We start from the raw sequence: 16,118 nt of genomic DNA on the forward strand, positions 1-16,118 counted from the left end.
GTCCAGTTTATTTTGCTTTTGCAAGTTATCTGTGACTCCTGCTCCTAAATAAGGTAAAGTATTTAGAAAATATGTACTCCATTGCTGAAGAACTCCCAATACCATTTTCTAGCCACATACAAAGTGACGAGAGATAAATATGGGGATGATTCATGCAAAATATATTTATGGAGTACATGTATGGTCAAAATGTAGTCAAGTGAGGTGCCATTCAAAAATGCCTGAGTATAGTTTTAAAACTTATCTTAATATCATAATGTCTAATGAATCCATTATTAATTAGACCTTATCATATTATTAGACAATTCATATTTATTTTCCCTGTTGGGGATGATATTTTCATTAATACAGGATATCATATGTATATTTGATTTTTAAGATTTTGTTAATTATTTAAGGAATGATTAGATATTTATTAATTCATTAACATTTTTCACATGAAATCAAATTTGATCAACCTAGAATTTTGTATTGCATACTTGTAATAACATCCTTTTCAGGAGATTTGACTGGGAAACCATATAACACGTGGTGTGGTTTGCGCTGGAAAATGTTCTGAGTGGATTTACCTACCTGCCTTATCATCCAATTACCCCTAATATAGTCCCCCATTTCCTTTTTGCGGAAAATATTTGTATGAAAAGTAAGGATGGGACTTTGGCTATATTTATGCCAACCAAATGCGCAATAGAAAATATTGATGCCAGAAATAACTACTTGTAATACAGACTTAATGTTCTAACTGAATTTCAATGTTTTAGGGATAATTTCCTGGTACATAGGCTTTTGGACTATTTATTATTGTTTCATAAAATGAGGCAGCAACATTTTTATTCATTTTGTGACCATTATTAATGAACCTATATTGGTAGCTCTTTTCCAATAATTTCATATAGGTGATTCAATTCTCGTTAATTTTTATAGTTGTTCATGCTTTCATCTACGCATAGTCAGGGAGGAGATGTGACTGTTTAGGGAAATCCAGAGGAGGTAGGGAAGGTGGATTCAGAACATTTTATTTCGGGATGTAATGTTTAATACTGTGGTAAAGGGAAGAATGTTAGGAAGGCAATGTAGAGGAAGGAAAAGGATAGGCATGTTGATTAGAATGAAGGGTGGAAGAAAGGGCATAATGGAAGAACAGATAATTATGGTCTTAGGTGCCAGGTTGTGTCTTGCTAGATAATGCCAATAAATGTAGCAATTTCCTGTCTGTGTCCATCTCTGCCCTTCCTTGAATGGTAGTATAACATTTGATACAGGCATATCCCAGGTATCATTGATGATTTAGTGTTGTAAAATTCGTTTAAATATTCAAGATTACTTAATTTCATGCTAATTCACCAAATATATTTTGCTAAGGAAATTTGTAATAGTATTCCTCTCTCTCAGTTAGTAAAGCATAATCTATGCATTAGCATAGTTTATTTTAAATGTGAATATCATTTTACCATAAAATATTCCAGATGATATAATAAGTCGTTTTTCTAAAGCAAAATGGTTTAGTCAGATCTTTTAAAATAGAATCATAAAATTGTGCTAAGTAATTTATTTTTGTAAAAATTAGATCATCTAGGTAACCAAATATTGGAACTATGAAGTAGAGTGTTTGATTTAATGATTATGATTGATTATCAACCTCGTTAGAATATTATATGTAAGGTTTGTTTTGGGATTCAAGCTTTTTTCCAAAACTGAGGTTTCAGCAATGGGAGCTGTTAGAAATGGGTATTAATTCAGAGAAATATGATAAATTTTTCCAATGCCTATGAAATATGTTAGTTCATTCCATTTTCAGAGAATATCATTTCTTATTTGGTAATTATGACTTAGAGATTATCGGTATATCTTGGAGTGCATTTGGAAATTTCTTATTCATTTCATATTTTTGCAGTCTTCGTTTTTTAAGGATGGGAAAAAAGTTAGGAGTCATGATACATGTGTGTTTTTGCTGCTTTTATTCTGTTGATAGTTTTTTGTAGTTTACATTATTCACTTGTATAATTCACCTTTTTGGCTCAAAAAGACTAAATAAAATTTTATATCCACGCCTTGTGTTACGTTAGAGTAGTCATAATTCAGAGAAAAATGTCCATTATTATAAATACCACAAGTGCTCTTTTTTCATCACAAGTTTTTTTTTAAATTCATATTTTCTGTTCGTCATCTTCCTCCATCCCTTTTCCATTCCTTCCGCATATTAAATTGTTTAACGTAATAATAGAATTGACATTGTGATTTTTCCTCCTTCCATATGGTTGCAAACTTATTGAGCCAAAGCCATGCAGTTGCACTCTAAGCATTCTTTTTGATGGGGTATTGCTTTCAAATGCTTTTAGATTGCATAATTCCTGCACTTTATTAACTAGTGCACATTTGCCTATTCTTGATCACACTAGAAAATTTTCCGCTGGTGTGTGGCCTGCTTACTTAATACTGCACTGTATGATGTGCATAGTAATACTGCTCATCTAATTGTACAATAATAAAGTTGCACATGTAGATAAAATCATCATGCAGTCAGGTTAGACATAAGTAGTTAAAAGTGATTGCCATGACATGGAAAATTAATGGGGAAGCGTTCTGTGTTGTTTCACCAGTTTACGTAGAGGTCGGCTTGGCATGGAAGAGCTGCCATCTCCAGTATCTGCTTCAAGGAAGAAGCCATCAGCCCTCCCTACTCCTTCACTTTCCAACTCTCGGACTCCCGCAAGGGGCAGAGGGGCAACAATGTCAGCTGCTCTCTCAAGGTCAAGCTCCACTTCATCAGCATTCAACCGAGCTGACGGTGGAAGGTTTAGTCTCCGTGTTCCAAAGGGCTCAACACAGGTATTTATCATGCAAAAAGTAACTTCAAAAATCATTAGCATTGCTTGCCATTCAACTCTCCTAAATTTTAGATTTAAGTCTGGCTTCCAGATGAATGTTACATTATTGGGAGCTTGCTACTGCTGAACTATGATGCAAAATTTATATTATTATTATTACATAAAGACCAAATTGATGCCATTTGAATGGTATGTGGCATGGTTTAAGCTGTTTCTTGAGCATATCAACTCTTTAAAAAAAAAACCACAGATGTCAACCCAAGGGTTGGTTTTGACCGGTGAGGATGGACTTTGCCCCAAGTTAAAGCTAGTGAAATGTTACATTTGAGATAGAAGAAGCTGATCTCCTTTTCTTATGCCACTGTTTTGTTTTCCACAGAGTTATAGTCACCTAAAAATAACATCATAAGGATGAATTGCAGTGTTGTGTAGTTTCTCTGAGGAAAAATCTGGTATCTTGCAGAAGGAGGAGTTGGTATCTTCCATAAACTCTCATTATTTGCTGTCACATTTCTCTTCCACTCATTATAACTTGTAGTATTAAGTTTGGAAATAGCAATAGTTATAGTCAAATAATCAGCATAAACTCCTGTAAAAACATGTTGCTAACAAATGAAGCATCTTCATTTTATGGTAAATCAAAGGACATGTGTGACTATAATTTTTATTATTATTAGTTGCATTAGCTCTTAGATTTTTATAAATAAATATTTTATTAATGTAAATATGTACAATTGAAACAACGGTTGACCATTTCTGGTACAATTGTTGAATTCAATGGTTGAATGTGTCAAATGATTGTAAATTACAAAATTTGCTGTGAAAACATTACCTAATTACCATGGATCTCCAATTTACATTGTTAATTTTAATCTATATCATTATAATTATTTGTATCATTATAAAAAAACTACTGGCTATCATCAATATTTTTTCTTGTAATTCCAATTTTTTCTTTCAATTTAAAAAATGCGCTTAGTGTGAAAAATGCCTAGTTTATATGTATTTTTCTAGTTAGCCTCTGCATGATTCAGTTCATTTGTCTTTTGTCATGGCTATTGACATAAGTTATTGTCTAAATGCAGTCTAGTCCTATCATTCAATCATCCCCTTTGGAGAAAAACTCTGAAAGCCTAAGGTTGGTTTGGTATGTTGCATGAGTGCCCATCATTTAAATGGTCCTTTCACTCCATTTCATTCTTTTTTAATGTTTTTATTGGCATTCTCATCACTTTTAATTAAAAGGAAATGTGACCAATTGTTTCATATGGCATTGAAATACCCTCCATTATTGTTTGCATAATCCTTGGCTTCTCTATCCCTCAGTCTCCTGGACTACCTCCAAAGTCTCGGCCGAACAGTGCAAAGACCAGAGAGGGCCCTGGCATGGGAGGCCCTCCAGGAACTAGTGGCCCCAAGCGAGGCAGAGGGTCTGGTAATCCCCCTGGCCGGAGCAATTCCACTTTGTCATCTCGTGAGGTAGAATTCCAGAACTGGAAGAGAAGAAAGAGTTACGATCCCATGAAGGTAAGGACAGATGTAACTCGGAGGCAATGAATGTTCTCTAGAGAAATATCACTAAAGTGCTTGAATTTCAAATTTTTTCAATCAAAAATATATGCAAGCCACTTGTTTGTGAGTTCTGTAAATAATTGTAAAGTTCTGTAAGTAATTGTTTGGAAGTTCTGTAAATTGACACAAACATTCATAGCCATCAGAATTCCGTGATGCATTCCATTTTCAGAAAAATGTGTTAATTCAATTTGATGTTGTCATTAAGTTTAAACTCCCTTCATGTAATTTGACTGAATGAATGATTAGAGTGTGTGAGTTGACCAGTTTCATTTGTTGGAGCAGGCTGCTGCAGAGGGGAAGAAGAAGAGGGAAGAAGCACGGAAAGCAGCCACTGGTATGCCAGCAGCCCAAGCGCCCCAGTCACCTACCTCCCCTACTTCTGGTCAACCCCTTAACCGAACTGTGATCATTTCAGAAGCCTCTTCTCGAAACTCCAGGTATTTAAAAATATAATCATCTATTGCCAAATCTCATCCATTTAATTTTGTTTATAATTAATTGTTTGGAGAAAATCTGCTAGTTGACAGTTTCTTTTATCACATCTAGAGTCACATGGTTACTAATTTGGCACATTTTGTCTAGGTTGTCTAAATGTCCCACAGTTCATCCAGAGTATTTTTTTTCTATTAATTTCCTGCTTTTTCCCATCACTCATGGTTATGCCATCCAAATAACAAAACTTTTGCTTTTTGGGTGTATTTTTATGGTAACAGTGATCAATCAAATGAATGCATAATGTGATAGTTGAGGAGCTGTCCATCATTGTTCATTTTGTCTAGTTTTGTCCCTTGATTTGTTTGCTCATTCATATGGGCTCTTTATCAATGTTTATGAGGAATGAATTTGGCAGGAAGACATCAATTTGAGTTCAAGATAGGAAAAGGTATATGTGAAGCCATGGCAGTAATAAGGTCACTGATAGGAATACAATCAGGATGTGTTTGATCGTTTTGTACATTTTTAGAAAGCATTTGATGGGGTAGATTGGGTAGAATGAATGTATTACAGCAAATCGGAGTAGATTGGATGGATAAGAGGTTTATCTGTACATATCTCATACAGCTCAGGTGCAAGTGATGGATGGAGGCTCGGGATAGGCAGTGTTAAGAAGGGACTAATACAGGGATAACCATTAATACCTGTGTTTTTCCAAAAAACATGGAGGAAATGGTAAAAGAGGCATGGGAAGAGCTAGAGATAGGAATGAAAGTTGGTATGGGGGATTCATAAAATCTGATTTGTGGATGATCAAGATTTAGTAATCCAGTCAACCAGAGGTTTTTTGCCAAGAAATTAGAAGATCAGTGTAATAAGTATGGGATGAGAGTGAATGCAAACAAAACAAAGGTAATGAGATTTTGGGGAATGCTAATTTAAACATTAAAATTAGGGGAAATAAACTAGAGCTGGTAGAGCAGGGAGAAAACGTCTTCCTTTATCTTGGGATTGTTTTAGACAAAGATAGTCATTTTAATAGAGGCATAAGAAGAAGAATTGTTTTTGGTTAATAAGCTATTATGAAAAGAAGAGTTGATGACAAGGTTCTTGAATGAGGATGTATAGAAAACATTAGTGAAAACTTTGCTGTGGATTATAAATCTGTACAACTCAAAAACTTGGTTGTTGGGAAGTATGGAAAAATAAAATGACCCTAAAGGAGAGTAGTGACTTAGAAGGTATTGTTGTGGAGGAGAGTGGGTCATCAGGAGAGATTTGCAGCAGGCAGGAAAGATGGATGCAGAGGATTTTGTTAGGGAATGAAATGTGAAAGACTGTGATAGAGAGAGGAAGCAAGGAAGGGGTAGGAAAAGGAAGGCATGTTGGACAGAATGAAGAGTGCTAGAATGTATGCAGAAGTGTTAAATGTTGTAAATGGTGTGGTGTTGTCTTTTTTTGGGTGAGACTTGGAATTCTATCGGTGGCTAGTCTGTGTACCCATCCAAAACCTACCTTACTTGGTAGACTATCATTAAAGTAAAATGGTTGTGTTTGCAGTCCCCCGAATCCTCTCCTTCGCTCAGCCTCCTTCCATGGCACACCAGGATCCGAGGGTGTGACTTCAGAGGAAGACGAAGAGGAGGAAGAGGATGAGGAGGAGGAGGAGGAGATGGAGGATGAGGACCCCACCCTGTCGATGGAGGAGGGAGAAGACTCACCAGCAGTCATCTCACCCACCTCGGCTGCAGCATCTGCCCTTCTGATGACCCGGTCAATGGCATACCACCGGACCAAGGCAGCATTGAGCCAGAGGGCAGCCACTGCCCCTTCACCAGACCTTGTACTCTCATCTTCAAGGAAGGTAAGGAGTTAATGTGGGAATGAGTGGCACAGGAGATGTGGTAACATTATTATTCTAAGTGAGCCAATTAGCAATGTTTACTCGAGATAAATGGTTTCTGAATGCCATGTGTAAAAATGAGCTATATTCAATGTGAATGGTTGGAAAGCATATAGAAAGAAATAGCATTTAGCCTAGAATATAATTTCATGATCATAAGGAAAATTTTGAAGACGCATTTACAGCTACTCATAGGACAACCATCAAATTAACGAGCAATGCCATTTCTAGTGTATAAATTGAATTAATCAGAAAAATTATGGAAACGAGTACCTTTATTATTTTCTTTGGATCCTATAGACTGAGTAAAATTCATCCTTGGGAAGATTGCAATGTTGCTCTGGGAATAGTCTGTTAATAAAAGTATCTCACAATAAATTTTTTGCAAATGATGTAGCCTCCTGGTATAGTTTAACTTTAATCTTGTTTGTGTGATATAAAATTAAAATATACTGTTTCCAAGACCCACATTTCTATAATCTAACTAACTGGATTTCCTTTGCTAATCAAGGATAAGGATACGAGGGTCATCCGGAAAGTAGTACCCGTTCGTGAATTAAAGACACAAAAGTAAATATTAACAAACATAAAAAAATTTATTTGAAAGAGGATACTTTAAACTACTTCTCAACATAATCTCCAAGCAAATTAAGGCATTTGTGATAACGTGTGACAAGTTTCTGTATTCCTGCTGCATAGTCCTTCGCCGCCAGCTCATTGAGATACGCGAGGGACCCATCTTGCACAAATTTTTGCATAATGCAGATGGTGTTTAACAATTTCATGAACAATTGTTCGAGAAACATTGGGAAAATGCTCACAGATGTCATCAATTGTGACGCGCCGATCGTTCCTCACGAATTCGTCAACTGAGCTCACCAGTTGGTCTGTAATGACAGACGGTCTCCCCGAACGCTCATCGTCGTGTGTGTTCCCCCTCCCCATGTTGAAGTTGCGACACCACCGCCGAACAGACGACTCGTCCATTACATTGTCTCCATACACCTCCTTTAATTGGCGATGAATATCACATGGGCGAACGTTTCTTGCATTGAGGAATTTAATCACTGCCCTCACTTCACAACTGGCGGCGTTCTCAATTTTTTTAAACATTGTAAACAATCACAGAAACAACACAGGCAATGCTAGCGTCACGCAACTTGGCTCAGAGAAGGCAGACAAGCCACTGAAGCTATCTGACCTCGTCCAGCGGCTACTCGCGTCGTCAGCACTTCATGCGGCACGAACGGGTACTACTTTCCGGATGACCCTCGTATTTTATTTATTTGCTGTCTTCAAAACATAAAATCCCTATGTAGCCAGTTTTTAGTCAGGGTCAAACCAAATGCATATTAACCTAAAGAATAGCAGCTTGGCTGAAAAAACTACGGGATCAAGATGGAACGGTGGCTAGCATACTAGCTTCCCAGCCAGGGGGCCTGTGTTTGAATCCTGGAGATGGCAGGTCTTTTTCAGTGATATTCCAATCCCTACTTGAGGTGCTTTGTGGATGGCACTTTGAGTGAGAATGCCATCCGTCGGATGGAATGTTAAACTGCAGACCCCTTGGCACCTTTCGATAAGAGTAAGCTAATGCTGACATGAGGTTTCTCTCCACCCTCCCTTCTCATCCATCCCAATGACCCAATTGACCCCTTAGCTATCAGTCACCTCCCTTAAATCTACTAATACTACTGAAAAATAAGGTAAAAATGAGGATAAGAAAATCATTGTTGTCATTCAGCCCAGCTACAAAAATACTGACCCTTTTGGCAAATTTGAAAGAGCTGAAGTATTGGTGAACATTTGATTTAATGAGTACCAAGTAGTAGTAGTTTTTAGGGGAGGCGACCGACAGCCGAGGTCATTTGCGCCATAGGGGATGGACAGGAAAGGATGAAGAGAAACCCGGCGTCGGCATTAGCCTACTCTTTACGAAAGGCGCCAAGGGGTCTGCAGTTTAACGTCCCATCCGACGGACGGCATACTCATTCAAAGTGCCCTCCACAAAGCACCTCAAGTAGGGATCGAGATACCTCTGAAAAATATTCAACACTGCCGGGATTTGAACCCGGGCCCTCTGGGTGGGAAGCCAGTGCGCTAGCCCCTGCACCATCTCTATCCCCATGAGTACCAATTAATTGGCAGAATAGCTTATCCAATAGCAGATTAATAGGGCTTTCACAGTAGGCATGGATATTTCTTATCGCTTCCTAACAATGCTTTCAATATCCTGTGTGGTAGAAATGAAATTTTGGAAGGTTTCCGTGGAATTAGTTTTAAAATGAATTGCTTTAATGTAGTAGTGATATCTATATGATTGTTGATAATTTTTTAAAATGAATGACTTTGCTTTCACTTATCCTATGTAATTTTCTCCCATTAACTTCATTGTCAACAAAATTAAATCACCCAAAGAAGTGAACTTGATCAAAATTGCTGTCAACTAAATAGGTTACCTGAATCCGAACTGAATATTTTTGGAATAATTCTTAAAACTTTTGAATTTGAAGTTGTTCTTCAATGGATATTTTACTGAAGGATGCCATATTTTGGTTGTTCAATATCTTCTGTGGATCCAGTACATTTTGGTAGCTTTTTTCTACTTTGAACCTGAAAGCAAAGTGCACCATCTCATCCTCTTTAAATTATCTGTATGCTGCTTTGGAATAGGATGCATGTAAATACTATTTTATCCTTTGGGGGTAACTGAACTTTTTCCAAGTGGGTGCACTTATGATCCGATCTTTGTTGGACCCTTTATTATGATTGTCCTATTGATTATATTGGATGACCTCGGTTGTAACAATCAACCTTTAGCCATGGTAATATGTGAAATCTTAATTTTTGATCCATTTCGTTTTCCAGTCATCACTTGATGAAACTCTCGATTTGGGTTTATCATTTCTACGTAGCACAACTCCAAACTCCTCTATTAGAGGGAGGGCTAAACTAGAGGTAATTCATTCACTCAATCACATTTATATGTACATTCTGTTTTTAATCTTTAAGCCATCAGCTAACCATCTCTTTTTTCAGGCACTAGATAACTTGGTGATAGCTGCCATTTATGGATTTTCTAATAAAATTAAAGGAAGCTCATACAACCTGCTCAAGAAGCTAAGGTTAGTTTTTGTCATTTAACTTTTTAGAATATTAGAATGATAAAAGATAATCATTGCTCTGATTTCATATTAAAATGACATATGTACAATTTTTTAAAGCTGTATTATGAACATTCATGTATTGTTAAATTTATTATTGATTACTAATTTATTAAAGCTCTTGAGCTTGCAAATAGTTGGGCAAGAAAGTAAAAATTGTGTGTAAAATATTTTTTTATCTTCAGGATATGTTTTATTTAAAATTTAATTATCTGTGTTAATTGATATTTATTCAAAGTTCATTTTATGTAATGCAGTATAATGTTTTAAATTATTATTTCTACCAGGCGGTTATATGAAGGTGATGTGGAGAAGTGTGAAGTTTTAAGTGAGGTAATAAATTTACTGGAGGAAGGTGACACATCTAGTGTGTCTTCACCTAGTAAAAGCCCTTCTAAGGAGCTCTCTGGTACTCTGAAGAATCTCAAGAAACTGGAAAATGTGTTTGCAGGTTGGTATTGAATTTCATCTTGTGTTATCAAAGTCAGTACTGGGGAACCACATAATACAAACATAATCTGTTCCATGATATTTCTTGTGAAGCAAAACACTCATTTTGTGAAAAAATGTTTTGCACATAAATTAATGTGAAATACAGTACGATAATGAATTCCATGCCAAAAAATAAATTGTGGACAAGGTTTATTCAAAGAAAATTATGCATACATTGTTTAGGATCATAGTTCATGTTCACCTTTTCTTCTATCGCAGGATGAATTGTAGCCCAGCCATTTAGCCAAACAAAACTAGGCTCAATATAAAAAAATGTCACGTCTTTTTGTTGCATCTTTACCCATAATTCCTGTATCAACTCGCCTCTCTTTGTAAATGCTTCCTTTTATAATACAATTATTCTTTTAATATCCTCACCACTCCACTTGCCCTCAGCACTTCCCAAATAGATGAACTGTTTAACCTGTTCTACTTCATCCCCCCCCCCCCCCAACTTTAAGAAGGATGAATTCATAAAAGTCTATGCTTGCATAGAAATTTTCAAGAAATTAATCATACATGCCATCCTTGGAAGAAATGTCTAATAATAACTCTTTTAATGGCAGTTTACTTTACAAAACATATTTAATGGAAAGAACCCTGTACTTAAACTAATATGACATCTTCAGACTTTTTCAGTTGACATAGTCTGATTATCTTTACCATGGTTTTTAAGTAGGTGGAACAATTTGCGTCCCCCTCAACTAGGTGGATGCAAATTGAGGGTGATGTCCTCTTATTTTCTTGCAGCTCTTGAAGAGGTCCTGATTGGAGATGAAGATGTTGAGAGCAGTGATGCTGAAGGAGAGAAAGCCATTTCCTTTTAAGGAGGTTTTCATTTTACCTTCAGTACAGCTGAAGTGCGCCACAGTGATTATTGTAAAATGTTACACAATAACAGAGCAATTATAAAAATGACAAGTCACAAGTAATAATTGTGATTTTGTGCTAAGTATGAACTCTTATAATAGTCCTTACAGACTTGCTCTTTGTACTTTGTAAATTATTTTGTGAGAATCTTTAATTATTGTACAGGAAATATTTTCCATATTTCATGCTTGGCTCTGTTTGTACTTCTATCATTTTGGCAATCATGAAATATGCTCTTTTTAATGAATCACCCTTTGGAAGTGTAAAAATGTGTATGGTGCCCAAAATTGCAACATCCTGACAGATGTTTCTATGAACAGATTGGTCACGAATTATTGTGTGCAATGCCTGGTTATGCTGTCATTTTCTTTTAGTGAAAGAAATAGTAAAACTTGGCTCAACTTTTGTTGATAAGAATAATTAATTTTGAGAAATTTTTGTTATTCTCTTATCGAGTTATAAGAACGATTTACTTTATTAAATTTTTACTGAATTTTTTTTTTTTTTTTTAATGATGCAAAGGAATGAATTGTGTCTTTGGAAAATTTTAGAGCTTTTAGATAAATTTTCTTATGCAGTTTGATCTGTTCCATATCAGTCAACATTTTCCATTGTAAATGTGGACCACTTCACTGGGCTTTTCTAATGGGCCATTTTTATAAACTGAAAATAAAGCAAATAAGCTCTACGAGCACACTTTAAAGTGAATAATACATCTTATGAAATGATCTCATCTTATCTTTTAAGGCAGGCTTATGGATTTTTTTAATTCATGAGAATCAAATTTTTGTTAGCGGAATGCATAAGATAATTTTTGAATGTTTCTTGTGTTCTGGTAAAATACTCGAGTCAGCTAAACTCGTTAATATGCCTTCCATTCCCTAATGGTGCTTCTTTGATGGTGAAACCCTTAAATGATGGAATGTGTCAATAAAACATTTACTGAATACTTATGTACATTATTAATTAAGTTTGTCACAGCTATGCACTTGCCTCTGATAAGATCCTACTGGTTTTTTGTATAACCTCAGGACATATTTCTTCAGTTCCTTACATTGAGATTATGAATTAATTCTCATAGAGCCAATTTATAATCTAATTTAATCATTAGTTCATTCAAGAAAAAATAATGAAACTAAATAAAATCATTTCAATTTTTATATGAATGATCAGATGTTGTTGACATCATAGTTTTTCAGATGAAAATGGTGCCTATACATACAGTCAACCAGGAGGAACATATAACCAAGACTATCGTTATAATACCTTCACCAGTAACTTGTGTGAGACGTTGTGGGCCAGGCAGTTCATGATCTTCGAAAGGAGGCTGTTGGCAGATGCCATTTTTCCTACTGCCAGGAAACAATAATGGCCCTTTTTGAGGTAAATGCCCCTAATATCAATTTATTTCTGGCCTCTCACATGGTCGTGAACATAATACAAAAGTCACTTGGGAATATTTCTGGATGAAAAATATTTTTGAAAATTATAAAAAGGTTCCACCAAAAAGAATCTTATCATTACCAGCCATAGCCTTGGAATACAATACAGTATCCTATCATTAGGCTACTGGGATTCTTGTGAAAATAATCTGTCAGTTAACTATTTGTTCTGTTAAAATTTGGACTTGACATTTTTCTGCAAATATTGAGGGACTCTGGGCATGCCTACCCATTGGAACCCTCTCTCTTAAGAAGTGAAACACTGGAATATATTTGGGGGTTGTCCTTAAATTACGTAAGGATTTCAGGGAGAGTCCATTTCATTTAATTTCCTTACCAGGGGTTTCAAGAGGAATCTTATGTAGAGTCACTTTAACATTATTGTAGTTTTTGATTTTGAAAACAATTTTAATGACTCTTAAGCACCTCAGAATACATTGTGAAATTACTCAATAGTGAAACTGTCACTGTAAAATTATTTAAGCATTCTTCAAATGATTAAAAGTCTAAATGTTCGTCTCGTTTCACTATATGTATTCCATATGTATCCTAATGTCACTTAAATAACAAGTTATACATAGTGGTGTGCTTTGTTCAGTACAAACATGCAATTAAAGTGATAATCGTAGTATGCCTTTGACCAAAGTAAATGACCTTTTTATTTTATTCAAAAATGCCTTCTTTGATAAATTAATGATTGTGCCCTTGGCAACACAAGATAGGAGTGTTTACTCCTTATGGACTCTTGAAAATTAGTAGTTCGTAAAAAAGCCAAAAATGGTCTTCTGTGAGTCAAATAAGGTCCCATACAGTAGGTGGTCAGCAACCCCACCCACAGTAGTAGTTCTAGGGAAGGCAACCAACAGCTGAGGCCATTTGCACCATTAGGGATGGACAGGAAAGGATAAAGGGTGTAGAGAAACTATGCTGCCATTAGCCTTCTCTTAATGAAAGGCACCAAGGGTTCTGCAGCTTAACATCCTATGCCATAGATGGCATGTACACTCAAAGTGCTCTCCAAGAAGCATCTCAAGTAGGGATTGGGATAGCACTGAAAAATATTTGCTGCCCCAAGGATTCAAACCCGGCCCAGGCCCTTTGGGCATGAAGGGCCCGGGAATGATGAGGGCCCAGATAACTGCATCATCCTGATCCCCGTGGCACCCACAGTTAGAGCCCTATCAATCAAGCAAACTTTGGAGGATAGATGGCTGCTGAGACAAGCCGGTGTGTCCAGAACTAACCACAACACAGCATGGAAAAGAGCCCATGCCATAGGAATGCCCTAGCAACGATGACAGGGCCATTTGTCATACATGTATGCGAATGGCAAGAGGGTTGACTTGTAAACCCAGGTACTATTGACTTATTAACCAGGTACTGGCTCACCATAATATTACCTGGTACAGGAGCTGTGCTGACAACCAGGGGGGGATCGAGATGGTGCGGTGGCTAACGTACTGGCTTCCCACCCGGAGGACCCAGGTTCATATCCCATTGGTGTTGAATATTTTTCAGAGGTATCTCGATCCCTACTTGAGGTGCTTTGTGGAGGGCACTTTGAGTGAGTACGCCATCGGTCGGATGGGACGTTAAGCTGCGGACCCCTTGGCGCCTTTTGTAAAGAGTAGGCTAATGCCGACGCCGGATTTTTCTCCACCCATCATCCTTTCCTGTCCATCCCCTATGGCGCAAATGACCTAAGCTGTCGGTCACCTCCCCTAAATACTACTGCTAGGAGATGTGCTGACAACCAGGGCCAGCACTTGAGGCTTGTAGTGAGTAAAAGCAGCTTGAGCCCTGGTCAATTTATTCGTTGTGTCACCATTCATCACTGATGGCATTAATATTAACAGATTGAAAAGGAAGGCCCAAGGGTGGATCGCATTTCCAAGGCCCTACCTTCAAAGATCTCACTCATGATCTTCGTCATGATGGGCATCCTTCTCCTCTTTGTCCTTGTTATCCTGACATTCCCCCCTTTACCACAGTCTTCAATAATAGCCAATCAAAATGCTCTGTACTCATCTTTCATGCTGCCTTTGAAGCTCTTCCAACAATTCTTTCCCCTATTTCACCATATCTAGTATTTCCTTTTTTGTTTGTTTTACTTTCTGCCTATTTCATCTTTTCCAACCTTCTCCACTAACACATCTCAATAGCCTCCAACCAGTGCTGATCTCTAATTTCAATGGCCATGTTTCTGCGCCACACCAAACTACACTCTTCATCAAAGTGTTGACGAGCCTTTTCTTAACATTCTTACTCAACGTCCCTGTTATCAATTTCCTCCTCCTTGTGAAAGTTTCTTTGCTTGATAAATTTCTTTTTCATGTGCCCCTAAAACTGAGTTTACTCCCTCATTTAATTATTTCCTAAAGCTCAAACAAAAGTGTTGTTCTCTGTTTTCCATGATTTATTACTTTTAAGAAATTTACGGTATCTATTTTAATGAATTCATTGTACCGAGATCCATCCAATTCATCCTGTTGTTTATTTTCTTGCTCAAAGTCATATGGTATTTTCCTCCACAGCTCTTCTGCATCTTGCTAATCATCAAACTTGACAAGTTCCCGTAACCTCCTGGTTCATATCCCATTACAAACATAACAGTAGTATGAATCTCTCTTGATTCCTCGCAAAATATTTATTTGCATTGAGAAATAAATTAATTCAAAGGAGTTCATTCAGTTGTCTAATTTGCATAAAATTTGAATATATCCGTCCACAAGCACCTCTTGAGGGGGGGGGTGTGAGTATTTGGGGGTTAAATATGGGCGTGGGCTTTGCGATTAGGGTGGGATTGAAGCTTACCCCAGCTCCTTCCTTCCCCCCTTCCACCCTCTCTCTTCCTTCTTCCTTCACTCCTCTCACTCTTCTCACCAGAAACTTTATACCTTTCCCTCTGCCCACCTCTCTTGTATCCATCCACCAAACTCCTGCTTATGCCGAACCATTTTTGCTCCCTGGACTCGGACTTAGAGGTTGGACTCTATGTATGAGATCGGAGGAGCGAGACCCAGAAGGTATCTGGAATAAGACCAGTGACCAAATATGTATACATAAATCTCGCTTAATTTCCTAGATTAAATTCAATATGCAAATCAAATGTTAACCTAGGTGAGTGTTGAATTCTGCCGCGAATTTAATTTTTTATTAGAGCTATAACTTTCATGTTAATTTTCCTTGATATTAAATGTCTGTCCCCCACCTCATCACCATCTCTTCCTTTGCCTATGATTGCATTCTAATACCCCATCACCATCAAATCCTCTATACTATCCATTGTGTACTCTATGTTGAATACGCTTCTTTCTACTTCTTTATTCAATATAATGGCAACCCCTCGTTGGGCCTCAGCCCTGCTGCTGTATATAATTCTATAAAAATCACTCCAGTAATCCCCACT

At 37.0% G+C, this 16,118-nt stretch overlaps 1 protein-coding gene across 1 annotated transcript in view; it reads left to right on the forward strand.

Annotated features, from left to right (window-relative positions):
• The window catches only part of LOC139695326 (centrosomal protein of 170 kDa-like), a 277,342-nt gene extending 265,126 nt beyond the window's left edge, over positions 1–12,216 (forward strand). Inside the window, exons 14-21 of the mRNA XM_071594033.1 lie at positions 2,601–2,829; positions 4,155–4,355; positions 4,686–4,840; positions 6,399–6,702; positions 9,610–9,699; positions 9,781–9,866; positions 10,193–10,356; positions 11,148–12,216. Of these exons, the coding sequence (XP_071450134.1) occupies positions 2,601–2,829; positions 4,155–4,355; positions 4,686–4,840; positions 6,399–6,702; positions 9,610–9,699; positions 9,781–9,866; positions 10,193–10,356; positions 11,148–11,224 (1,306 nt within the window). The 3' untranslated portion in view covers positions 11,225–12,216. The remainder of the gene's footprint in view (positions 1–2,600; positions 2,830–4,154; positions 4,356–4,685; positions 4,841–6,398; positions 6,703–9,609; positions 9,700–9,780; positions 9,867–10,192; positions 10,357–11,147) is intronic.
• The last annotated feature ends 3,902 nt before the right edge of the window (positions 12,217–16,118 follow it).

This window comes from Hetaerina americana, unplaced genomic scaffold, assembly GCF_022747635.1.
Source record: "Hetaerina americana unplaced genomic scaffold, ioHetAmer1.1.p SCAF_6, whole genome shotgun sequence".
Lineage (NCBI taxonomy): Eukaryota > Metazoa > Arthropoda > Insecta > Odonata > Calopterygidae > Hetaerina > Hetaerina americana.